The following is a 27,027-nucleotide window of genomic DNA, read 5'->3' as shown; positions in this document are numbered from 1 at the left end:
AATACATTTGCTTTTTAATGCATTAATACATGTGTGTAGTTTGATGAAGGAAAAACAAACATGTAATCAATATTAGAATAAGGCTGTAACGTAACAAAATGTGGAAAAATTCAAGGGGTCTGAATTCATTCCGAATGAACTGTATATATTATTTACAACAATATATTGAAACATTTGCCAAATACATTGGCAGTTCATTCGGAAAATACATGTTCATATTTTTCTATTTTAATATATTATTGAAAAAATTTGTTGTTATTGAAATCAAAATACTACTCATATTACAGAGCAAGCGGTAAAACTTCATATGACACCAATTTTTGCTTTGTAGCACCTACAGATGAGACATTATGGAGTCTTAAGGGAGGCTAAAAATATAACAAGTTTGATTCATTATTTCTCAATTATGTTTTTAGATACAAATTTCAAATATATGTCAACAATATGTCCTTCTTTCTGCGTTTCGTGAGGAATCACTCTGTAGTGGGAATTATGAAACCAACAGTGCCACTATGTTGTAACTCACCATGGCAACACACTTACAGTTGAAGTCGGAAGTTTACATACACCTTAGCCAAATACATTTAAACTCAGTTTTTCATAATTCCTGACATTTAATCCTAGTAAGAATTCCCTGTTTTAGGTCAGTTAGGATCACCACTTTATTTTAAGAATGTGAAATGTCAGAAAAATAGTAGAGAGAATTAATTATTTCAGCCTTTATTTCTTTCATCACATTCCCAGTGTGTGAGAAGTTTACATACACTCAATTCGTATTTGGTAGCATTGCCTTTAAATTGTTTAACTTGGGTCAAACGTTTCGGGTAGCCTTCCACAAGCTTCCCACAATAAGTTGAGTGAATTTTGGCTCATTCCTCCTGACAGAGCTGGTGTAACTGAGTCAGGTTTGTTGTTCTCCTTGCTCGCACACGCCTTTTCAGTTCTGTCCAAAATGTTTTTTTTTGATTGAGGTCAGGGCTTTGTGATGGCCACTCCAATACCTTGACTTTCTTGTCCTTAAGCCATTTTGCCACAACTTTGGAAGTATGCTTGGGGTCATTGTCTATTTGGAAGACCCGTTTGCGATCAAGCTTTAACTTCCTGACTGATATCTTGAGATGTTGCTTCAATATATCCACATAATTTTCCTTTCTCATGAAGCCATCTATTTTGTGAAGTGCATGATGCTGCCACCCCGTGCTTCACGGTTGGGATGGTGTTGTTCTGCTTGCAAGCCTCCTGCTTTTTCCTCCAAACATAACGATGCTCATTATTGCCAAACAGTTATATTTTTGTTTCATCAGACTAGGGGACATTTCTCCAAAACGTACGATCTTTGTCCCCATGTGCAGTTGAAAACCTTTGTCTGGCTTTTTTATGGCGGTTTTAGAGCAGTGACTTCTTCCTTGCTGAGCGGCCTTTCAGGTTATGTCGATATAGGACTCGTTTTACTGTGGAATAGATACTTTTGTACCCGTTTCCTCCAGCATCTTCACAAGGTCCTTTGCAGTTGTTCTGGGATTGATTTGCACTTTTCGCACGAAAGTAGGTTAATCTCTAGGAGACACACATCTCCTTCCTGAGCGGTATGACGGCTGCGTGGTCCCATGGTGTTTATACTTGCGTACTGTTATTTGTACAGATGAACGTGGTACCTTCAGGCATTTGGAAATTGCTCCCAAGGATGAACCAGACTTGTGGCGGTCTATAATTTGTTTTCCTGAGGTATAATTGGTTTTTCTTTTGATTTTCCCATGATGTCAAGCAAAGAGGCACTGAGTTTGAAGGTAGGCCTTGAAATACATCCACAGGTACACCTCCAATTGACTCAAATGATGTCAATTAGCCTATCAGAAGCTTCTAAAGCCATTACATAATTTTTGGGAATTTTCCAAGCTGTTTAAAGACAGTCAACTTAGTGTATGTAAACTTCTGACCCACTGGAATTGTGATACAGTGAATTATAAGTGAAATAATCTGTCTGTATACAATTGTTGGAAAAATTATGTGTCATGCACAAAGTAGAAAAATGTCATGCACTACTTTGTGTCAAAGTTTGTCATGCACTACTTTGTGTCATGCACAAAGTAGATGTCCTAACCGACTTGCCAAAGCTATAGTTTGTTAACAAGAAATTTGTGGAGTGGTTGAAAAATGAGTTTTAATGACTCCAACCTCAGTGTATGTAAACTTCCGACTTCAACTGTACATCATTTAGAGGAATTAGGCATTGTGATTGTGAATAAATCGAAGCAGACCATTGTGTCAGAGCTGGAGTTCCATGTCAACTCGACAATTTAAGAATCCATTCAGGAACGGAATCCAAATAGAGTTGTAACTAGAATAACTCTATTTGAAAATACATTTCACTTTTGAAATTTCTAAATTGAATCTCGATTCATCAGATTTGTCAATTTGAGAATTTAAATGGCAGCTAAGAACAGTCAAATTCTGTGTCTGGTCTGTCTGTCTGTCGCCCTACCAGGTAACCTGTTGGTGATAGCATTTGTGAGTTACTTTGGTGCAAAGCTGCATCGGCCCAAGATCATAGCCATGGGCTGTGTACTGATGGCCATGGGAACATTCATCATCGCTCTGCCACACTTCCTCATCGGACGGTGAGGTTTTACTGACTTTTATTTTGAAGGAGGATTAACTTACAATGCTTGCGTTTCCAGCTTCCTTTTCAAATAAAATGTTATCACGTACACATATTTAGCAGATGTTATTGTGGGTCTAGTGAAATGCTTTTCTGAATGCACTTGTGGTACAGTAAACTAAAGCTTATCTGAATATGTGTATAAGTGTGTGCATGTGTGTGTACTCTAGAATGAATCACGTTTCCAGTTATCCTGTGTTTAAGGGAAATGTCAGTCTAAAGTGCATTCAAAAAGTATTCAGACTTTACATTTTTATTTTTTATTTTAAACAAGTTTTTAGGAATTTTTGCAAATGTATAATAAAAATGAAAAACGGAAATATCACATTTACATAGTATTCAGACCCTTTACTCAGTACTTTGTTGAATCACCTTTGGAAGCGATTAAAGCCTCGAGTCTTTTTGGGTATGACGCTAAAAGCTTGCCACACCTGTATTTGGGGAGTTTCTCCCATTCTCCTCTGCAGATCCTCTCAAGCTATGTCAAATTGGATGGGAAGCGTCGCTGCACAGCTATTTCAGGTCTCTCCAGATATGTTTTATTGGGTTCAAGTCCGAGCTCTGTCTGGTCAACTCAAGGACATTCAGAGACATGTCCCGAAGCCACTCCTGCGTTGTCTTGGGTGTGGGCTTAGGGTCGTTGTCCTGTTGGAAGGTTAACCTTCGCCCCAGACCCTGAGCGATCTGGAGCAGGTTTTCATCAAGGATCTCTCTGTACTTTGTCTGTTCATCTTTCCCTTGATCCTGACTAGTCTCCCAGGCCCTGCTGCTGAAAAACATTCCACAGCATGATGTTGCCAACACCATGCTTCACCGTAGGGATGGTGCCAGGTTTCCTCCAGACGTGACACTTGGCATTCAGGCCAAAGAGTTAAATCATGGTTTCATCAGACTAGAGAATCTTGTTTCTCATGGTCTGAGAGTCTTTCATTTCCTTTTGGTAAACTCCAAGCGGGCAGTCATGTAACTTTTACTGAGGAGTGGCTTCTGTCTGGCCACTCTACCATAAAGGCCTGGTTTGGTGGAGTGCTGCAGAGATAGTTGTCCTTCTGGAAGGTTCTCCCATCTCCACAGAGGAACTCTGGTGCTCTATCAGAATGACCATCGGTTCTTGGTCACGGGCGGCCAGCTCTAGGAAGAGTCTTGGTTGTTCGAAACTTCTATTTAAGAACGATGGAGGCCACTGTATTCTTGTTTTGGTACCCTTCCCCAGATCTGTGCCTCGACACAATCCTGTCTCTGAGCTCTACGGACAATTCCTTTGACCTCATGGCTTGTTTTTTGCTCTGACATGCACTGTCAACTGTGGGACCTTACAGTGCCTTGCAAAAGTATTCATCCCCCTTAGCGTTTTTACTATTTGGTTGCATTACAACCTGTAATTTAAGTAGATTTTTATTTGGATTTCATGTAATGGACATACACAAAATAGTCCAAATTGGTGAAGTGAAAAAAAATTATAATAATAAATAAAATAAAAACATTTAAAAATGGAAAAGTGTTACTTGCATATGTATTCACCCCCTTTGCTATGAAGCCCCTAAATAAGATCTGGTGCAACCAATTACCTTCAGAAGTCACATCATTTGTTATATTGGACACAGGTGGACTTTATTTAAGTGTCACATGATCTCGGTATATATAAACCTGTTCTGAAAGGCCCCAGAGTCTGCAACACCACTAAGCAAGGGGCACCACCAAGCAAGGGGAAATATGACGACCAAGGAGCTCTCCAAACAAGTCAGGGACAAACTTGTGGAGAAGTACAGATCAGGGTTATGTTATAAAAAAATCTGAAACTTTGAACATCCCACAGAGCACCATTTTTAAATCCATTATTAAAAAATGGAAAGAATATGGCACCACAACAAACCTTCCAAGAGAGGGACTCCCACCAAAACTCTCGAACCAGGCAAGGAGGGCATTAATCAGAGAGGCAACAAAGAGACCAAAGATAACCCTGAAGGAGCTGCAAAGCTCCACAACGGAGATTGGAGTATCTGTCCATAGGACCACGTACACTCCACAGAGCTGGGCTATATGGAAGAGTGGCCAGAAAAAAGCCATTGCATTAAAAAAGAAATAAGCAAACATGTTTGGTGTTTTTGCCAAAAGACATGTGGGAGGCTCCCCAAACATATGGAAGAAGGTACTCTGGTCAGATGAGACTAAAATTGAGCTTTTTGGCCATCAAGGAAAACGTTATGTCTGGCGCAACCCAACACCTCTCATCACCCCGAGAACATTATCATGGTGGTGGCAGCATCATGCTGTGGGGATGTTTTTCATTGTCAGGGACTGGGAAACTGGTCAGAAATGAAGGAATTTTGGATGGCGCTAAATACTGGGAAAATCTTGAGGGGAAACCTGTTTCAGTCTTCCAGAGACAAGGTTTTAGGAATAACCCTAAGCATACTGCTAAAGCAACACTCAAGTGGTTTAAGGGCAAATATTTAAATGTCTTGGAATGGCCTAGTCAAAGCCCAGACCTCAATGCAATTGAGAGTCTGTGGTATGACTTAAAGATTGCTGTACACCAGCTGAACACATCCAACTAGAAGGAGCTGGAGCAGTTTTGCCTTGAAGAATGGGCAAAATCCCAGTGGCTAGATGTGCCAAGCTTATAGGGACATACCCCCAAGAGACTAGCAGCTGTAATTGCTGCAAAAGGTGGCTCTATAAAGTATTGATTTTGGGGGGGTGAATAGTTATGCACGCTTAAGATTTCATTTTTTTTGTCTTTTTGTTTGTTTCACAATAAAAAAGATTTTGCTTCTACAAAGTGGGAGGCATGTTGTGTAAATCAAATGATACATTTTAATTCCAGGCAACAAAATAGGAAAAATGCTTAGAGGGTGAACATTTTCACAAGCCACTGTATATAGACAGGTGTGTGCCTTTCCAAATCACGTCCAATCAATTGAATTTAGCACAGGTGTACTCCAATCAAGTTGTAGAAACATATCAAGGATGATCAATGGAAACAGGATTCACCTGAGTTCAATTTCGAATCTCAAAGCAAATGGTCTGAATACTATGTGAATGTTATTATTTTTTTTATATACATTTGCAAAGATTTATAAAAACCTGTTTTTCCTTTGTCATTATGGGTTATTGTGTGTAGATTGATGGGGGAAAAATGTATTTAATCCACTTGGAATAAGGCTGTGACGTAATGTGGAAAAGGTCAAGGGTTCTGAATACTTTCCGAATGCTCTATATTTCTGTGTGTTTGGATAAAGTCTGGGAAAGGACAGATATCACTGTGACTCTGTAGTGATATGCTAATATACTGTATTTTGTACATATTTTCTATGTTGTATACTGTCGTTTGTGGGAAGACGCATGGTTGTGTGTGTTATCATGTGTTCTCATTAGCTTGGCTTGGTCATGAAAGTTTGATCAGTCAGAATGTTTAATCCCTCCCACAAGATGGGAACATAGTGAATCTTAAAGAATATATGCTGCGATGTATGGAGTCTCTTTTTACTGAATGACAAGAGAAGTTTTACTATATGCATTTTTACAGCTGTGGGATGTTTTTCCAAAAAACACATTCAGTCGCCAATTGTTTTGTATTTTACAGCGGAAGCCAGGAAAGCTTCTTCCTATCGTTAAGTATTGCGTATAACATGATGTACTTCAATGTATAAAACGTTGATTCCTAAATGTTTCATTGCACTCCTGTTCTGCTTTGTCTCTGTCCTCTCTAACTGTATAACGTGGTGCTTTCTCCCCTCCCTTCGCTAAACAGTCGCATTGGTGTTTTGTACGCAGCTATAAGTTCGAAACATCAATCCGATCGTCAGTGAATTCAACCAATAACCTCTCTCCATGTCCAGCGCGTCTGTTGTCACCCGCCGCGCTAGCTTCGGGTGACCCGCTTTCTAAGACACCAAGCACAGGGACAGGTGTGTCACCTAAACACACGCACACATGCTCATGTACATGCATGCCACCACGCAAACACAAACCCACAACTGTACGCACACAAAAATGTACTCATGGATACACACGCATATGCGCGCACACACACACACAAACAGTGCTGTAACTATTCTCTCTCTCCCCCTTCCCAGTAGGTTGTGAAGGAGAATCCAACCTCTCCATGTGGATCTATGTGTTCCTGGGGAATGTCTTACGAGGGATCGGGGAGACGCCAGTGCAGCCCCTTGGGATCTCGTATATAGATGATTTCGCCAGGGAGGAAAATGCTGCATTTTACATTGGTAATAGACCAATTGGAAAAACAAACACATTTTAGATAATGTCACTGTGCATGATTTGAAGTACAATGCTAAGTAGATCTGACAGTCTGAATAAACTGCCTTTCAATCTGATTCATACACTAAGGATCCGATTCAGTCAGATCTGCTTTAGCCAACATCCGCATAGCTGATGTTTAGACAGTGTGGGAGGTGGAACTGCGTTAGAGCCACAAGTGGCTCCCAGCTTTACATGCAAAGCAGACATTGCCAGTTACATTAACAGAAATCTCATGCAGCCTTTTTTTACAAGTTTGAACACTGGAATGTGAAATGTAATCCTCATCTCGATATCTACATCTCGATTAGGATAATAAAAAATGGTCATTATTTAGATTTTATGATTTTTCAATTTGAGTGTAATTATTTCTATATGGCCTACACTTTCTCGTTCTGAACTTCTAACTCAAGTGGGGCTGCTCACTACCAAAACATCTGCCATGCAGGTGTCTGCTGTCGCTGGTTAACACTAATCTAGCTATTTGTGATAACATGAATGGACAAATGCTCCAGATAAGCAGAGGCATCTCTTTGACCTTTTAAAAATCACACACACCCATCTTATTGTTTACTGCCTAATGGAACTGTCTCTGGTTAGTATAATAAATCAATTGCTGTGGGTGTGTGTGTGTGTGTCTTTCATATTTCAGGCTGCGTTCAGACCATAGCTGTCATTGGTCCTGTGTTTGGCTATTTACTGGGATCCCTGTGTGCCAAAATATATGTGGACATTGGATTTGTCAACATGGGTGAGTAACCGGTATCTAGCGAAACCCTGAGTATTCTGTCTAGGCCGCCTACACACTATTGGACTGCAATAGTGAGTTCTCCAGTTTAGACAGAGACAGGGCATTCACCTCTGTTCTGTTACTATTAGACGAACAAACAGCGCTCTGAGTTAAGTTCATTGTCGTTCCTAGAGTGCACTCGCTGACTGTGTTCAATAAGTGTTTGTTATGTATGATCATGCTTCTAGATTCTAGGTTATCAGACTAATTGAACTAGTGTGCTCCAGAACACTGCTCAGTGACGTCAGCTACTACATTTGAGTAACCAATATAAAGCAGGAGAGATGGTTATTAAGATATGCACAAAAAGCAGCTGTGCTGTGCTTGTTTTCTCTCTCCAGTAAGTCTTGTCGCTAGGAACGTTGCTAGTTTACTCATAATGTATTTTGTCCCCAACAGTCACAGCTCTCTCTCTGTGCTTGTCCTCCCTCTATAGAGACTATCACCATGGCCTTCTCTTGCTACATATATGTACTGACATGTATGTGTAACTGATAGATGCACACACACACTACATGTTCATGTTTTTAAATGTGTGTAAATTGTAAAGTCTTTTGTCTGTAATGTCTTTTTTGTTATATGTCGGACCCCAGTAAGACTAGCTGTCGCCATTGGTGTCGGGTAATGGGGATCCTAATCAATCCAATTAAATCAAGTTCTGTGTCTCCCCTCCCTGTATAGAGAGCATCACCATAAGCCCTGGTGATGCTCGCTGGGTGGGGGCCTGGTGGTTAGGTTACCTTGTAGCTGGGGTGATCACCCTGCTTTCAGCCATCCCCTTCTGGTTCCTGCCCCGTTCCCTGCCCATCCCGTCAGACCGAGGCCCAGCCCAGTGCACCCCGGAGCAGACTAGCTTCATCAAAGACTCCCCTCTCCTGGAGCATAAGTACCAAGCCGACGAGCCAGCCAGCTTTCTGGAGATGGCCAAAGGTATTTTGTTGAATGGGGATGAAGTTGGAACATTTTCTGGTTTAGATAATGTTTGGAGTTTAAAAAGGCTTTTTTAAAGTCTGGTCAGGTACAATGGTATATCAAATTCAGGTTGCTTTGGATGAAATTACCATAGTATGGAAAAAGGTAGACAAAAATGACCTTAACAATTGATGATGTCGTTGACAAGTGATGATGTTCTGTTGATTGTTTTTAATCTAGATTTCATACCAACGTTGAAAACCCTCCTGGGGAACCCAGTGTACTTAATCTACCTGTGTGTGACCATCATTCAGCTGAACTCTCTCATCGGCATGGTAACCTACAAGCCCAAGTACATAGAGCAGCATTACGGACAGTCCGCATCAAAAGCCAATTTCCTGATGGGTACGTATGGTTGGTCAATCATATTGCTTATTTGCCTTGATCAGTGTTGGGGAACGTTACTTTTAAAAGTAACTTATGTTACAACATTATTTACTATGGAAAGTAACTTGTTACATTACTTCTGTGTTACCAAAAACAAGTGTCTTTTGACACTATATGAATGAGTCACCCCGCAGTGTTTGTCATAATACCCTGATGAAGACAGCTTGTCTGTCGAAACGTTGGACATAACATTTTTGCATCTGAGCTCCTAGAGTGTGTGGTTCTCCTAGAGTGTGTGGTTCTCCTAGAGTGTGTGGTATTTTTTTGTGGTCCACTCCGCTAGCCAGCACCTCGCCTAAATAGGTGTGCGTTTCTTTCGCCTCTAGGTCAATCTTATAGGCCCAGTGCAGTCAAAAGCATGTTTTTCCTGTGTTTTATATATATTTCCACACTATGAGGTTGGAATAATACTGTGAAATTGTGAAAATGATGATAATGCCCTTTTAGTGTAAGAGCTTTTTGAAAAGACAACCTGAAATTTCTGCCTGTTTTGGTGGGATGGAGTTTTGGCCTGCATGGTGACATCACCAGGCGGTAAATTAGTTAATAGACCAATAAGAAAGAGTTCCAAACCTCTCTCTGCCAATAACAGATCAGACAGTCCTAGGTAAATTCTTGCTTGAGAAGATTCTTTGCTGAGAAGCTATTTTTGTTTCTTTTTGACCATTTTAATTGAAAACAATCACAGTAAGGTACTTAATTGTTACCTAGACATGATTTGATAATGAGATTAAAGCAGTTGTGTTGGACCTTTAAGGGGCTATCAAAATGAGCTTTATGCACACTACTTTTGAATGGCGAGACTCTGGTGACTAATAGGCCTAGTACAAGGGTAGGCAACTAGATTAAGCCACCGGACAATTTTTGCCAGAGCGGATGGTTGGGGGGAAGGAACATAATTATAATCATTTGTACACTGCAAATTTAACACAACTAAGCCCAAAAAGAGGTTGTATATGAAAATGATAATAATTTCATACCATGATTATATTGAGACACGATCACATTATTATTATTATTTTTTTTTTGTGGTAATACTTAAGAACAGATTTTCTAAATTAAACTCTTTCATCTGAAGTCCTTGTGATTTTACAGTGTTCTTCAGCCCCAGAAAATCACTTCCGGGACGGTTTAGGCCCGTGGGCCACATGTTGCCAATCCCTGGCCTAGTGGCTACTGTCAAAACTGTGCCTTTCGTCCGTAATCTATAACTCTGGCCTATACCAGCTTAAGTAATAATGACAGATTAAATATATCCTTTACAGTTCTTTAATAAATACATTATTTTGTTGAATTATTTACACATAAGTAAAAAATAATACAAACAATATACATTGCCTCCAGAAATGATTCACATCTTCACATCTCTTGACTGTTTCCACCACAGGAGGCCTGTATCTGTGTAGTGACTGGGTTTTTTGATACAAAACCCAAAGTGTAATTAATAACTTCACCATGTTCAAAGGGATATTCAATGTCTGCTTTTTATGTTTACCCATCTACCAATAGGTGCCCTTCTTTGTGAGGCATTGGAAAACCTCCCTGGTCTTTGTGGTTGAATCTGTTTTGAAATTCACTGCTCAACTGAGGGACCTTACAATTATCTGTATGTGTGGGGTACAGAGATGAGGTGGTCATTAATAAATCATGTTAAATTATGATTCCATGCAACTTAGTATGCGACTTGTTAAGCACTTTTTTTTTACCCCTGAACTTATTTAGGCTTGCCATAACAAAGGAGTTCTGCTTTTCATTTTGAATTAATAATAAAAAATAAAAGAACATAATTCCACTTTGACATTATGGGGTATTGTGTGTGTAGGCCAGTGACACAAAATCTCAATTTAATCCACTTTAAATTCAGGCTGTTTTTTCAACAAAATGTCGAGGGGTATGAATACTTTCCGAAGGCGGGGTATAAAACTAACTGGGCACAGTTAAAGGAGAGCTCAAATACAGGGACAACTGGCTACCAATCTGTTTTAAACACAGATACAAACTTGGCGCAGGGATTTGAAAACACACAAATTAACGCGAGCAATAGCCCTTTCCAAACATGCAATTCGTGAACCACAACGACCAGATTGTCTAGATACCAATTAGTTTTATTATTTTCATAGAAGCTGCAGCAGCGTAGCCTTTTCAAAAGGACAACGTATGCACGTTCCAACATTCAGAACTCAAAGTCAAAAATAAAAACACCTTGTTGATTTATTTCACTGCTTTCCTCTAAAGTAGCGATTAACGTTATACGGCACAAGAAAAAGACTGAAGGTGCTTCTGGATATTTAAAGTGGAGTTTCCTCGCAGTGGACAGGCACTTATCCCCGAGGCAGAGTTAGCATTTTACTGTGACTTTCCTGTCCTTTTCCCCTTACCAATTCAAAGTAATGCGAATTCTTCCACCATGCAAAGGCTATTGTCTCTGCCGTCTCACTAGTTAGAAACAACAACAAAAAATGAAATAATATTGTAAATTAATGACTTGCTTATTTGAAAACGTAAATAAGTAACTGATTAATTAAATAGAAAAATTACTCGTTACCACAAAAAAAGTAATCTGCGTACTCTAACCCGTTACTTTGTAACCCGTTACCCCGTAACGCTTTACCCCGTAACACATTACCCTGAATCGCTTTACCCCGTAACCCATTACCCCGTAACCCGTTACCCCATAACGCTTTACCCCGTAACCCATTACCCCGTAACCCGTTACCCCATAACGCTTTACCCCGTAACGTTTTACCCCGTAACGCTTTACCCCTGTAACGCTTTACCCCGTAACGCTTTACCCCTGTAACGCTTTACCCCGTAACCCCGTAACGCTTTACCCCTGTAACGCTTTACCCCGTTACCCCGTAACGCTTTACCCCTGTAACGCTTTACCCCGTAACCCCGTAACGCTTTACCCCGTAACGCTTTACCCTGTAACGCTTTACCCCTGTAACGCTTTAACGCTTTACCCCGTAACGCTTTACCCCTGTAACGCTTTACCCCGTAACGCTTTACCCCTGTAACGCTTTACCCCTGTAACCCCGTAACGCTTTACCCCTGTAACGCTTTACCCCTGTAACGCTTTACCCCGTAACCCCGTAACGCTTTACCCCGTAACCCCGTAACGCTTTACCCCTGTAACGCTTTACCCCGTAACCCTGTAACGCTTTACCCCGTAACCCCGTAACGCTTTACCCCTGTAACGCTTTACCCCGTAACCCCGTAACGCTTTACCCCTGTAACCCCGTAACGCTTTACCCCTGTAACGCTTTACCCCTGTAACGCTTTACCCCCGTAACGCTTTACCCCTGTAACGCTTTACCCCTGTAACGCTTTACCCCCGTAACGCTTTACCCCTGTAACGCTTTACCCCTGTAACGCTTTACCCCTGTAACGCTTTACCCCTGTAACGCTTTACCCCGTAACCCCGTAACGCTTTACCCCGTAACCCCGTAACGCTTTACCCTGTAACCCCGTAACGCTTTACCCCGTAACCCCGTAACGCTTTACCCTGTAACGCTTTACCCCGTTACCCCGTAACGCTTTACCCCGTAACGCTTTACCCCGTAACCCCGTAACGCTTTACCCCTGTAACGCTTTACCCCGTAACCCCATAACGCTTTACCCCGTAATGCTTTACCCCGTAACCCCGTAACGCTTTACCCCTGTAACGCTTTACCCCGTAACCCCGTAACGCTTTACCCCTGTAACGCTTTACCCCGTAACGCTTTACCCCTGTAACCCCGTAACGCTTTACCCCGTAACCCCGTAACGCTTTACCCCTGTAACGCTTTACCCCTGTAACCCCGTAACGCTTTACCCCTGTAACGCTTTACCCCGTAACCCCGTAACGCTTTACCCCTGTAACGCTTTACCCCGTAACCCCGTAACGCTTTACCCCTAACCCCGTAACGCTTTACCCCTGTAACGCTTTACCGTAACGCTTTACCCCTAACCCCGTAACGCTTTACCCTGTAACCCCGTAACGCTTTACCCCGTAACGCTTTACCCCTGTAACGCTTTACCCCGTAACCCCGTAACGCTTTACCCCTGTAACGCTTTACCCCTGTAACGCTTTACCCCCGTAACGCTTTACCCCGTAACCCCGTAACGCTTTACCCCGTAACGCTTTACCCCGTAACCCCGTAACGCTTTACCCCTGTAACGCTTTACCCCGTAACCCCGTAACGCTTTACCCCTGTAACGCTTTACCCCGTAACGCTTTACCCCGTAACGCTTTACCCCTGTAACCCCGTAACGCTTTACCCTGTAACCCCGTAACGCTTTACCCCGTAACCCCGTAACGCTTTACCCCGTAACCCCGTAACGCTTTACCCCGTAACCCCGTAACGCTTTACCCCTGTAACGCTTTACCCCGTAACCCCGTAACGCTTTACCCCTGTAACGCTTTACCCCGTAACCCCGTAACGCTTTACCCCTAACCCCGTAACGCTTTACCCCGTAACCCCGTAACGCTTTACCCCGTAACCCCGTAACGCTTTACCCCGTAACCCCGTAACGCTTTACCCCTGTAACGCTTTACCCCGTAACCCCGTAACGCTTTACCCCTGTAACGCTTTACCCCGTAACCCCGTAACGCTTTACCCCTGTAACGCTTTACCCCGTAACCCCGTAACGCTTTACCCTGTAACCCCGTAACGCTTTACCCCTGTAACGCTTTACCCCGTAACCCCGTAACGCTTTACCCCGTAACCCCATAACGCTTTACTCCTGTAACGCTTTACCCCGTAACCCCGTAACGCTTTACCCCTGTAACGCTTTACCCCTGTAACCCCGTAACGCTTTACCCCGTAACGCTTTACCCCGTAACCCCGTAACGCTTTACCCCGTAACGCTTTACCCCGTAACGCTTTACCCCGTAACGCTTTACCCCGTAACGCTTTACCCCTGTAACGCTTTACCCCGTAACGCTTTACCCCGTAACCCCGTAACGCTTTACCCCTGTAACGCTTTACCCCTGTAACGCTTTACCCCTGTAACCCCGTAACGCTTTACCCCTGTAACGCTTTACCCCTGTAACGCTTTACCCCGTAACCCCGTAACGCTTTACCCCTGTAACGCTTTACCCCTGTAACGCTTTACCCCTGTAACGCTTTACCCCTGTAACGCTTTACCCCGTAACCCCGTAATGCTTTACCCCGTTACCCCGTAACGCTTTACCCCGTAACCCCGTAACGCTTTACCCCGTAACCCCGTAACGCTTTACCCCGTAACCCCGTAACGCTTTACCCCGTAGCCCCGTAACGCTTTACCCCGTAACCCCGTAACGCTTTACCCCGTAACCCCGTAACGCTTTACCCCGTAGCCCCGTAACGCTTTACCCCGTAACCCCGTAACGCTTTACCCCGTAACGAATTCCCCCCGACACTGGCCTTGATTCATCTCATGCATGAGCTAGTTCAATTTAGATTGGAAACTTGAAAGGACTCGCTTTATGGATAGATAAGCACATGCATGCAATATTGTTAATACTAGATCAAGCAGTAGGAGGTCAAAGGCGCTGTTTTATTGAGCTATACAATGTGTTATGATTCAACCCTCAAATGTGAATGCGGATCTAAATAGGCCTCATGCTCCACTATTGACCTGACCATTGCATGCTGTGAATGAAAGGTAATGCAATATCTAGCATAACTACAGTAATAGAAGGGACAGATAGAATATGATATCTGTACATTGATGTATGAAAAAGACCAAGAGCTTTGGTCTTTGAGTGGGAGTTGGACAGCGCTACTGTGTTCTCTCTACTGTCAACTATGTCAAAGGCTGAGTCTCAGGCGGTATGGCCTGGTTCTACTCTGCTGTACTGTATGTAATTGGTTGTGGAATAGCACTGGCATAAAAGGTAGACTTATAGCTACAGTGGTATGAAAGGTAGCAAAAGCTACAGTATGGTATTGTGTGAAAGTGAATGCCTGGTTTAGGGCTTTGGCTGGCTCACCTGGTGTTTCAGTCCCATTGAACCTGTCGTCAAGACCTTAGTCCTGGCCTAAATCCTCCATGACTAGGAATGAAGAACATTTCTAAAGAATGAGACCTATGTCTTAACGTTTACAGAGTGTGTGTTGTTTGTTCCAGGTACAATCAACATCCCTGCCGTGGCGTTGGGAATTTTCACTGGAGGCCTGCTCATGAAGAGGCTGAAGCTGAGCATCATGGGAGCGGCCAAGTTTGCGTTCGGCACCTCTCTGATAGGCTACTTCCTATCCCTCTTCTTCTTCGTCATGAGCTGCGAGAACGCCAAAGTGGCTGGGATCACGCTGCCCTACAACCGGTGGTTTGAATACACACACACACACACACGCACACACACACACACACACACACACACACAGCTCTTGGTAGAAGTTGCCTTTAGGTACATACATATTTACCCTCTGTAAATGTTCTATTCCCAGCACCACAAACGGGTAACTTGCTGGAGTGCGTATGCTAATAATTGCTCCTAGAGGACAGCATACCTCCAACACTGGAGAGATGTGGTCTAGAATAGCGAATCAGGGATTTCACCCATCTACTGTACTGTACGCCCCCTGGTTCTGTCAAGACTGTTGGCTGCTAATGTCAATATCAGAACTGACATTGAATTTGGTTGATAACATTAGTATTCATTGAATCGGTGAAAGTATACTGAACAAAAATAGAAGCGTAACATGCAACAATTTAAATGATTTTGCTGAATTACAGTTCATATAAGGAAATCAGTCAATTAAAAAAAAATCCATTAGGTCCTAATCTATGGATTTCACATGACTGGGCAGGGGCACAGCCATAGGTCCACCCACTTGGGACTCAGGCCCACCCACTGAGGAGCTTTATTACAGGCAGAACTACTTCTCAGTTTCATCAGCTGTCCGGGTGGCTGGTCTCAGAAGATCCCGCAGGTGAAGAAGCCGGATGGGGAGGTCTTGGGCTGGCATGGTTACACGTGGTCTGCGGTTGTGAGGCCGGTTGGACGTACTGCCAAATTCTCTAAAACTATATGGTAGAGAAATTAACATTAGATCTCTGGCAACCGCTCTGGTGGACATTCCTGCAGTTAGCATGCCAATTGCATCCTCCCTCAAAACTTGAGACATCTGTGGCATTGTGTTGTGTGACAAAACTGCACATTTTAGAGTGGCCTTTTATTGTCCCCAGCACAAGGTGCATCTTTGTAATGATCATGCTGTTTAATCAGTTTCTTGATATGCCACACCTGTCAGGAGGATGGATTATCTTGACAAATGATAAAATGCTCACTAACAGGGATGTTGACAATTTTGTGCACAACATTTCTGGGATCTTTTATTTCAGGTCATGAAACATGGGAATGACACTTGTTGCATTTATATTTTTGTTCAGGATATATCTTATTATGCATTTGATTAAATACACATCACACCTTCTGTATCTGAGCGGGCAGAGGTCAAATCATGTCTGTATTCATTAGATTATCTGTTTAAAGAAAAACGCTATCTGAATTAAATCTACTATTAATAACAGCCCCACTTTCTTTCTCTCTTTCTCTCCCTTTTTTCTCTCTCTCAGGGTGGTTGGTGTATCGTATGAGGAGCGCTCAGTATTCTCAGCCTGTAACTCAGACTGTGTGTGTTCAGACAGAGACTGGGACCCTGTCTGTGGAGAGAACGGCATCACGTATGTCTCTCCCTGCCTGGCTGGCTGCCAGACCTCCACAGGATCAGGGAAGAACACGGTGAGATGAGGATCTTAGCTTGCACGGAGGCTGCATCCCGAAATGGCACCCTGTTCCCTATGTAGTGTACTACTTTTGGGCTCTGTTTAAAAGTAGTACACTATATAGGGAATACGGTGCCATTTAAGATGGAAACTGACTTGTGAGCAACAGGGTAAAGGTCAATTCCAATTTAATTTCAGTATGATTTCAGTCGGAATTGACTCGCACCCTGGTGGGTTTAAGGAAAACTTTTGAAGCAGCAAGTTATGATGTTTCTGTTTTTGTGTCAAATTGTTTTTGTGTCAAATTGTCTTGTCTTGTCTTGTCTTGTCTTGTCTGTCTGTCTGTGTGTCTGTGTGCTTCTGCAGGTGTTCTCTAACTGTAGCTGTGCGGTGGCAGCAGGGCTGAGCAGTGGTAACCTGACAGCCAGTGTAGGCCACTGTCCTCACAGAGACGACTGTGACCGTGTCTTCCCTTACTTCCTGGCTCTCTCTGTCATCACTTCCTTTATCATCTCCCTGGGTGGCACGCCAGGCTACATGGTCCTCATCAGGTCAGTCACACACACACCCATACACAAACAAGAAGGGATGGTCATAGCAGTTGGCAAGACGGCACAAAGAAATCTGGGACTCCGGCTTCAACAAGGTACCTTAAAGGGGAAACAATCAGAAGCCCCGTTTGTACCTGGTTCTAACATGCGTCCGTTGTCCTGATCATGTCCACATTCGTATTGTGTGTTGACAGGTGTAGACAATCAAAAGACGCACTGTGATCTGATTGTGATTGTATTTTTCTGACCACCTCTGGTGGTAGTGAAAGACGCATCTTGTACGGATATCCTTGGTGTAAACAAATCGAAAGTGTATACATTTGGCCAACGTCACAGTTGTCCCGGCCTCTTAAAAAAATCACACCAGCCAATTGAATTAAGAACATGTTTTTAGAAACCAACTGCCTACTGACACTGTGGCCAGATATGTGGCCATATGTGGCCACAGTCCCAATACCGCGTCCAGCTCTGATTAAAATGGCAAATAGAAATAAAGATATTTATGAAGAGATATTGTCCCGAATAAGAGAAAAGAGGTTCTCCCCTTCCCACGTCCAATGCCAGCGCAAATTCTAATATTTGAAAACATTTTAGGCTACAGCAATACCAAGGCATTCAGATAGGCATTCCCTGTAACTTAACCTGTTTTTGTTTTTACTGTGTGCATTAGGGCCTAAGTATAATTTTTATTTATACTGTGCAATAATTGTATTTTGTACACACATCCAGATACTCAGCTCATTTGTGTGGTGACGTTTTTAGAGATGGGAGAGATTCTCTGACTTGTTATTTGTCCATCTGTGGACAAGTCGAGGTTATCGGGACAGTAGTCTATTACGCCCAGACTTGAATCGTTGGGTAACAAAATTAGGCTGTAATGATGAGTCTAAAACTATTGACTATAAAAATGTGCTGTTTCCTGTCGATTTAATACAGCTTGTGTCATAATGGGAGGTCCAAGGGAGGTTGGATTCATTTGCATACAGGGAGGGACCAGGGAATCTGGTCACAATAGGGACGAAGTGGGCAGATAAGAGACATATATTACCATGTGTCGACGCAACAAAATCTCGATCAGATAGTGACCGGATGATGACAATCACGTTAATGCAAGGTGTAACCATGGCTACTGAGAGAACCTAACCTGCATGAAGTCTACTACATTTACTTGCACCACCTTGTTCAGAATGATCTCACCCAGAAAGTTCTCACATTTCACTGTAGTGACATTGGCTCACAATGGGTGACAGATTGGCTGACCAGAAGTTGAATGCAGTCTGTGTAACAGACTTAGGCAGGGATTCAATTCAACTGCGCTTTGTCTGCTATGCTCCATTTCAAGGTCATTTTTGATTGAGGTGACATATGCAGTGTTTATGATGAACGCGGTCTCCGCTAACGCGGAACCATTGCCTTTAAAAGCTGCATAGCAGACAAATCGCGATCAGATTGAATTCCGGCCTTAAAGAGCCGTGTTGCAACCATAGAGGCCTCTAGTGGTCAAAAGGCCATATTAGCATGGGCAGTGCCATTGAGGACTTCCACCATTTTAATGTAGTCAACTGGGTGGGACTTCCAACTTTATTGGCTGGAGTCATGTCCAACCGGGTCATCCGGAGTGATCCGCCAATTGGGAAGAAGAAAATGTAAATAGCCTTTCATAATATTCTAGTCATAATATTCATAAAACATGAATGGTGGAAAAACGATTGGAACCATTTCCTTGTTTGACCACTGGTTTTATAGGTATTTTGACACCTCCACTGTGGGGCACTATGGCGCTGCACATTCTGTCACAGACGCTATAATGGCACATATACAAAGATGAGTCTTCTGTCTATCTCTATGGTTGCAACAGACTTTATGGAGGGCAAGGAGACAGTCACATGATGCTTTCAGGTGATTGAATTACGTGGTCTGACTGGAATGAGATAAGTTTTTATGAGTCAGCTCATTGTTCTTCCTACGCTCTGCTTGTGTGTCCATTCAGGGTTATAGCAGGAAACATAGATTCAGTACACTTTAAGTACATTTAATTGAAATCTTTATCCCACGGCATACTTCATAGGGGTTATAGGAAAGTCAGCAATAGAGGTTTTACTGTATTTCAGGAAAGTAGAATATGTGATTTGGTGCGGTACTGTTACTGGCTAAAACTAGTCCTTGATTAGCCTTGGCCAGCTTTGAGCATGTACACAAATGCGCACACACAAACACAAATGTACATGCACGCACACACACACAAACACAAACCACAATCCAGCAGATCGGCCCAAAGCTCGATCAGCTGACCCTGATGAAATGTGTTGCCCTTACTGGGACAAATGAAGTTACTGGCAGTGGCCTATTTTCTTTTGTTCTTAGTTGTCTGAGATGGGTCTGCTTCTGTTTTTGCTCTGGGTCTTGAGAGAACAGCTGAATAGCCTCACTCCCCCCTATCTGAGATACTTACTGCAGCCCTCATCCTCCACATACAACACCCGTTTTGCCAGTCACATTCTGTTAAAGGTCCCCAAAGCACACACATCCCTGGGTCGCGCCTCTTTTCAGTTCGCTGCAGCTAGAAACTGGAACGAGCTGCAAAAAACACTCAAACTGGACCGTTTTACCTTCATCTCTTCATTCAAAGACTCAATCATGGACACTCTTACTGAAAGTTGTGGCTGCTTCACGTGATGTATTGTTGCCTCTACCTTCTTGCCCTTTGTGCAGTTGTCTGTGCCCAATAATGTTTGTACCATGTTGTGATGCTGCCATGTTGTGTTGCTACCATGTTAATGTCATGTTGTGTTGCTACCATGCTGTGTTTTCATGTGTTGCTGCCATGCTATGTTGTTGTCTTAGGTCTCTCTGTGTGTTTTGTCCTATATTTGTATTTTTTTTTTTATATCCCAGCCCTCGGCCTCACAGGAGGCCTTTTGCCTTTTGGTAGGTCGACATTGTGAATAAGAATTTGTTCTTAACTGACTTGCCAAATTAAATTAAATAAAAACAAAATAGCAAGGTAGTAAGGGCAGACATTTCTGACAGTGTACTGCCTTGCTCTACCAACAGAGGTCAGTAGTACTCACTCTTTGGTACTCACTGGCTTCGTCAGAACGTCTTCAGTCAACTTACATTATGTCAACAACACTTTGAATTGACCTTTAAAACCTCTTTGGGCTGACATCCCCGTTAACGGGATGATATTACAACAGCCAGTGAAAGTGCAGGGCGCCAAATTCAAAACATCAAAAATGTAAATTAAAATTCCTCAAACATACATGTATCTTATACCATTTTAAAGGTAATCTTGTTGTTTATTCCAACACAGTGTCCGATGTCAAATATGCCTTACAGCAAAAGCACCACAAATGATTATGTTAGGTCACCACCAAACGACAATAAACACAGACATTTTTTCCAGCCAAAGATAGCAGTCACAAAAAGCACAAATAGAGATACAATTAAACACTAACCTTTGATGATCTTCATCAGATGACACTCATAGGACTTCATGTTACACAATACATGTATGTTTTATTTGATAAAGTTCATATTTATATAAAAATATGAGTTTACATTGGCGCGTTACATTCACTAGTTCCAAAAACATCCAGTGATTTTGCATAGCCACATCATTCAACAGAAATACTCATCATAAATGTAGATGATATACACATGGAATTATAGATATACCTCTCCTTAATGCAACCGATATGTCTGATTTAAAAAAAACTTTACGGAATAAGCAAACCATGCAATAATCTGAGACGGCGCTCAGAACAATAGTAAAAATAGCCGCCATTTTGGCTTCAACATAAACAATAAATTACATGATAAATATTCCCTTACCTTTGATGATCTTCATCAGAAAGCACTCCCAGGAATCCCAGGTCCACAATAAATGTTTGTTTTGTTCGATAATGTCCGTTATTTATGTCCAAATACATCCTTTTGTTAGCGCGTTTGGTATACATATCCAAACGCTCATTCTGGTCAGCGTTACATCGGACAAAAACTTTAAAAAGTTATATTACAGGTCGAAGAAACATTTCAAACTAAGTACAGAATCAATCATTAGGATGTTTTTAACATATAGCTTCAATAAAGTTCCAACCGGAGTATTCCTTTGTGTCTTGATGAGCAATGGAACACAAGTGGATACCATGAGGAATGCGCATGATCAGAAAATGGCTGACTGCCAGACACTCTCATTCAGTCCCACAACACAGTAGTAGTCTCATTCAAATTTCTATAGACGGTTGACATCTAGTGGAAACCCTAGGAAGTGCAACATCATTAATATCTCAAGGGGATTTCAATGGGAACTGTGGTGAATACATACCAAGATCAGATTTCTGACTTCCGGTTTTGATTTCTCCTCAGGATTTTGCCTGCCATATGAGTTCTGTTATACTCACAGACATCATTCAAACAGTTTTAGAAACTTTAGAGTGTTTTCTATCCAATATTAATATGCATATATTAGCAACTGAGACTGAGAAGCAGGCCATTTACTTTGGGCACCTTATTCATCCAAGCTACTCAATACTGCCCCCCAGCCATAAGAAGTTAAAGCGGTTTGAGGAAGCAAACTTAATAATGAACCATAACTAAATTGTGGATACTTTCATATCATGACATTTCATTTATAATATCTTCAGATCTATATCTATTATCTGTTTTCATAGTTATGGTAAAGTTCAAGTTGATGATGGTGTTCTCCCATGCAGGTGTATCAAGCCTCAACTGAAGTCCTTGGCTCTGGGGTTCCATACTCTGTCGACACGTACACTTGGTGAGTCAATACTGTCAGATCACAGATCTAGGATCAGTTTACCACCCAAAATGTTAACATGTGGGGGGGGCACAAAACTATTCTTAGATCAGCGTCTAGGGGCAACTTCCTCCTACTCCTGTCTGATCAAGCCATACCCGTCTCAGAGCCAACGCAGCTTAGCAACCCTTATATAAAACTAGCTGCAGCCAGTTTGTTTCCAAGTCACACATTTCTCCACTAATCAGCTTCTATTAGGAGTAATACCCTGAACAAAATCCTCTTAAACATCCACTCTGTTGCAAAGGTAATCCTTGAAAAATGATTACTTGTTAATCAGGTGTGTTAGCTCTGGGTTGGAACACAATCCTGCTCACATTGCCCTTTTCCATGACCAAGATTAGCCACCTCCGTATTACTGGTAGATCATTTTGTGTGTACTTGTGTTATAACAGCGGGCATCCCAGCGCCCATCTACTTTGGGGCGATCATCGACACCACGTGTCTGAAGTGGGGCCAGAAGAGATGCGGAGGGAGAGGAGCCTGTCGGATATACAACACTACAGCATACAGGTAATGCACACATACACACTACTGGTCAAGCCTGATACACAACAAAAACGCACACACTTACTTCAATGTGATAATGTCGGAGAGGCATACCCTCTATAACATCAGTTGCTGAACATTGATTTTCAAGACAATATTGAAGGCAACCCCAGTAGCCTTGCCACTTGAATCACCAGTGTAATGTCAAGACGTTGAGTGTGTGTATCCCCTGGTCTCTCTCTCCTCAGGATAGCTTACCTGGGTCTAACTATGGGACTGAGGACAGTTTCCTTCCTGCTGTGTATACTGGGATTCATGCTGCTCAAACGACACCTGCGGAGAGAGGAACGCAGTGCCCACCAAGTGGCCAACGGAGGAGCAGAACTGGAGGTACTCAGGAAAGAGGAAGTCCTAGCCTCCAACTCGGACCAATCGCTACGGACTTCCACAACAGACTACAACAACACAGAGAGAGAGACACGGCTGTGACAGTCTGAGACAATCTCCCCTGATCTCTCATGTTACACACACACGCGAGATGTGCAGGAACCAACAACACTCTGCGCCAGACCATCTCATAGAACATAAATTATATATTTGTACTGAACCTGTCTAGGTTATGTATATTTAAAAAAAAAAAAAAAACATGTTTTGATATAACTGACGTATTTCATGGATGTACCTGCTGTATTTGACAAAAACACAAATGTAACAACAAAGAATGTCATCTTTGTTGTTTTTTTACAAAGAAAGTATTTGATTGGATTTGTTAACCATTGGTTAATTGTTTTTACTGCAGCAAGAGTCCAGTTTCGGTCACTGAGTATTTTTGCAACAACTCCCAAGGTCGTCTACATTATAATATTGTTAGACAGCCTCAATCTGTTGAAAGAGAATGTCAGACACTCTGTGTTTCTCTACTGTAAACATTGCCAAAATATGATCTCAATAGCCCTGTTTATACTTGGTTCGAACATGCATCCTTCATCCTGATCTTGTCCGTTTACACTTAATCACAGCAAATTGGTCAGTGTTACCTAGTGTTGATATTTCAGTTTAACATTTGTAGCTCTGCAAGTGTTAAATTAACACTCAGTGGTGTAAAAGAACCCCACTGTTGGTGTTAATAACAAGGGTTAAACCACACTCATCATTATATTTCCCAGAATGCTCTATTGCAGGTAGATTTTTTTAAATGGTTTATTTCAATATCTATGTTTTTGCATGTACATTGATTAATTAATTTATCTTATGCTACTCAAATATAAATAACATGCAATTTTCTAAACTAATCCAATATGTTACTTGGACTTATTGCACCTGGCACTGAAATGGTTGTTCCAGTTTAGATGCTTTAGGTAGTCTCATCTCTTATTTTTCCCAACCCGCCAATCATTCTGAATGCAGGTTGCTGGCGAATGCCAGGTTGCTCCAAACGTAGGCTAATCCCACTCTGTCTGGATTCTACTAGGAATTACACATCACTTTGCCACCCAGCATAATGTGACCTGCACACCTGATTATATCAAGATGGCGCCGAAGAACATGGCTGACGTTTTACATTCTCCCAACCAATTGTGCTATTTTGTTAGTTTATTTGTGTAACTTATTCTTTAACATATTGTGTACATAATGTTGCTGCTACCGTCTCTTATGATCGAAAATAACTTCTGGACATCAGAACAGCCATTACTCACCGCTAACTGGAAGAAACTTTTTCCTTTAACGAGTCTGACAAGAAGGATATCCTGCTTTCACTGGAACAGGCCCATATCCCCACCTTTTTCATGAAGAAAATATGTAGGAAAAGGGACAGCAGATCGGGCAGCCTTCTGAGAATCCGTACTCCCACTGTAAACTCCCACTGCCATCCGTTCTTGCTAATACGCAATCATTAGACAATAAAATTGATGACCTACGATTAAGATTATCCTACCAACGGGACATTAAAAACTGTAACATTTTATGTTTCACCGAGACGTGGCTGAACGATGATACGGACAATATAGAGCTAGCGGGATTTTCCATGCACCGGCAGAACAGAGACTACCTCTGGTAAGACGAGGGGTGGGGGTTTGTGTCTATTTGTCAATAACAGCTGGTGTGCAATGTCTAATATTAAAGAATTCTCGAGTTATTGCTCGCCTGAGGTAGGGTACCTTATGATAAGTTGTCGACCACACCATCTACCAAGAGAGTTCTCATCTGTATTATTTGTAGACGTCTATTTACCACCAGAAAGCGAAGCTGGCACTAAGACCGCTCTCAACCAACTCTATAAGGCCATAAGCGAACAAGAAAATGCTCACCCAGAAGTGCCACTCCTAGTGGCCAGGAACTTTAATGCAGGCAAACTTAAATCAGTTTTACCAAATTTTTACCAGCATGTTACATGTGCAACCAGAGAAAAAAAAACTCCACACACAGAGATGCATACAAAGCTCTCCCCTCGCCCTCCATTTGGAAAATCTGACCATAATTATATCCTCCTGATTCCTGCTTACAAGCAAAAACTAAAGCAGGAAGTACCAGTTACTCGCTCAATACAGAAGTGGTCAGATGACGCGGATGCTACACTACAGGACTGTTTTGCTAGCACAGACTGGAATATGTTCCGGGACTCATCCAATGGCATTGAGGAGTACACCACCTCAGTCATCGGCTTCATCAAATCAAATCAAATTTATTTATATAGCCCTTCGTACATCAGCTGATATCTCAAAGTGCTGTACAGAAACCCAGCCTAAAACTCCAAACAGCAAGCAATGCAGGTGTAGAAGCACGGTGGCTAGGAAAAACTCCCTAGAAAGGCCAAAACCTAGGAAGAAACCTAGAGAGGAACCAGGTTATGTGGGGTGGCCAGTCCTCTTCTGGCTGTGCCGGGTGGAGATTATAACAGAACATGGCCAAGATGTTCAAATGTTCATAAATGACCAGCATGGTCGAATAATAATAAGGCAGAACAGTTGAAACTGGAGCAGCAGCAAGGTCAGGTGGACTGGGGACAGCAAGGAGTCATCATGTCAGGTAGTCCTGGGGCATGGTCCTAGGGCTCAAGTCAGTTGAAACTGGGGCAGCAGCACGGCCAGGTGGACTGGGGACAGCAAGGAGTCATCATGTCAGGTAGTCCTGGGGCATGGTCCTAGGGCTCAGGTCCTCCGAGAGAGAGAAAGAAAGAGAGAAGGAGAGAATTAGAGAACGCACACAGATTCACACAGGACACCGAATAGGACAGGAGAAGTACTCCAGATATAACAAACTGACCCTAGCCCCCCCGACACATAAACTACTGCAGCATAAATACTGGAGGCTGAGACAGGAGGGGTCAGGAGACACTGTGGCCCCATCCGAGGACACCCCCGGACAGGGCCAAAAAGGAAGGATATAACCCCACCCACTTTGCCAAAGCACAGCCCCCACACCACTAGAGGGATATCTTCAACCACCAACTTACCATCCTGAGACAAGGCTGAGTATAGCCCACAAAGACCTCCGCCACGGCACAACCCAAGGGGGGGGGGGGCGCCAACCCAGACATGATGACCACATCAGTGAATCAACCCACTCAGGTGACGCACCCCCTCCAGGGACGGCATGAGAGAGCCCCAGTAAGCCAGTGACTCAGCCCCTGTAATAGGGTTAGAGGCAGAGAATCCCAGTGGAAAGAGGGGAACCGGCCAGGCAGAGACAGCAAGGGCGGTTCGTTGCTCCAGAGCCTTTCCGTTCACCTTCCCACTCCTGGGCCAGACTACACTCAATCATATGACCCACTGAAGAGATGAGTCTTCAGTAAAGACTTAAAGGTTGAGACCGAGTTTGCGTCTCTGACATGGGTAGGCAGACCGTTCCATAAAAATGGAGCTCTATAGGAGAAAGCCCTGCCTCCAGCTGTTTGCTTAGAAATTCTAGGGACAATTAGGAGGCCTGCGTCTTGTGACCGTAGCGTACGTGTAGGTATGTACGGCAGGACCAAATCAGAGAGATAGGTAGGAGCAAGCCCATGTAATGCTTTGTAGGTTAGCAGTAAAACCTTGAAATCAGCCCTTGCTTTGACAGGAAGCCAGTGTAGAGAGGCTAGCACTGGAATAATATGATAAAATGTTTGGTTCTAGTCAGGATTCTAGCAGCCGTATTTAGCACTAACTGAAGTTTATTTAGTGCTTTATCCGGGTAGCCGGAAAGTAGAGCATTGCAGTAGTCTAACCTAGAAGTGACAAAAGCATGGATTAATTTTTCTGCATCATTTTTGGACAGAAAGTTTCTGATTTTTGCAATGTTACGTAGATGGAAAAAAGCTGTCCTTGAAATGGTCTTGATATGTTCTTCAAAAGAGAGATCAGGGAGAAAGAGAGATCATCAATAAGTGTATCGATGACGTCGTCCCCACAGTGTCTGTATGTAC

At 42.6% G+C, this 27,027-nt stretch overlaps 1 protein-coding gene across 2 annotated transcripts in view; it reads left to right on the top strand.

Annotated features, from left to right (window-relative positions):
- The window catches only part of LOC139392656 (solute carrier organic anion transporter family member 1C1-like), a 58,681-nt gene extending 35,411 nt beyond the window's left edge, over window positions 1–23,270 (top strand). Inside the window, exons 4-15 of one of the 2 annotated variants that reach the window (XM_071140796.1) lie at window positions 2,486–2,618; window positions 6,437–6,570; window positions 6,739–6,888; window positions 7,575–7,673; window positions 8,394–8,642; window positions 8,865–9,029; window positions 15,165–15,360; window positions 16,617–16,782; window positions 17,133–17,317; window positions 22,033–22,097; window positions 22,532–22,649; window positions 22,874–23,270. In XM_071140796.1, the coding sequence (XP_070996897.1) occupies window positions 2,486–2,618; window positions 6,437–6,570; window positions 6,739–6,888; window positions 7,575–7,673; window positions 8,394–8,642; window positions 8,865–9,029; window positions 15,165–15,360; window positions 16,617–16,782; window positions 17,133–17,317; window positions 22,033–22,097; window positions 22,532–22,649; window positions 22,874–23,114 (1,901 nt within the window). In that variant the 3' untranslated portion in view covers window positions 23,115–23,270. The remainder of the gene's footprint in view (window positions 1–2,485; window positions 2,619–6,436; window positions 6,571–6,738; window positions 6,889–7,574; window positions 7,674–8,393; window positions 8,643–8,864; window positions 9,030–15,164; window positions 15,361–16,616; window positions 16,783–17,132; window positions 17,318–22,032; window positions 22,098–22,531; window positions 22,650–22,873) is intronic. The other variant, XM_071140797.1, reaches the window with a different exon arrangement.
- The last annotated feature ends 3,757 nt before the right edge of the window (window positions 23,271–27,027 follow it).

Source organism: Oncorhynchus clarkii, chromosome 33 (genome assembly GCF_045791955.1).
Source record: "Oncorhynchus clarkii lewisi isolate Uvic-CL-2024 chromosome 33, UVic_Ocla_1.0, whole genome shotgun sequence".
Taxonomy (NCBI): Eukaryota; Metazoa; Chordata; class Actinopteri; order Salmoniformes; family Salmonidae; genus Oncorhynchus; species Oncorhynchus clarkii.
This window is presented reverse-complemented; position numbering and strand designations above follow the sequence as displayed.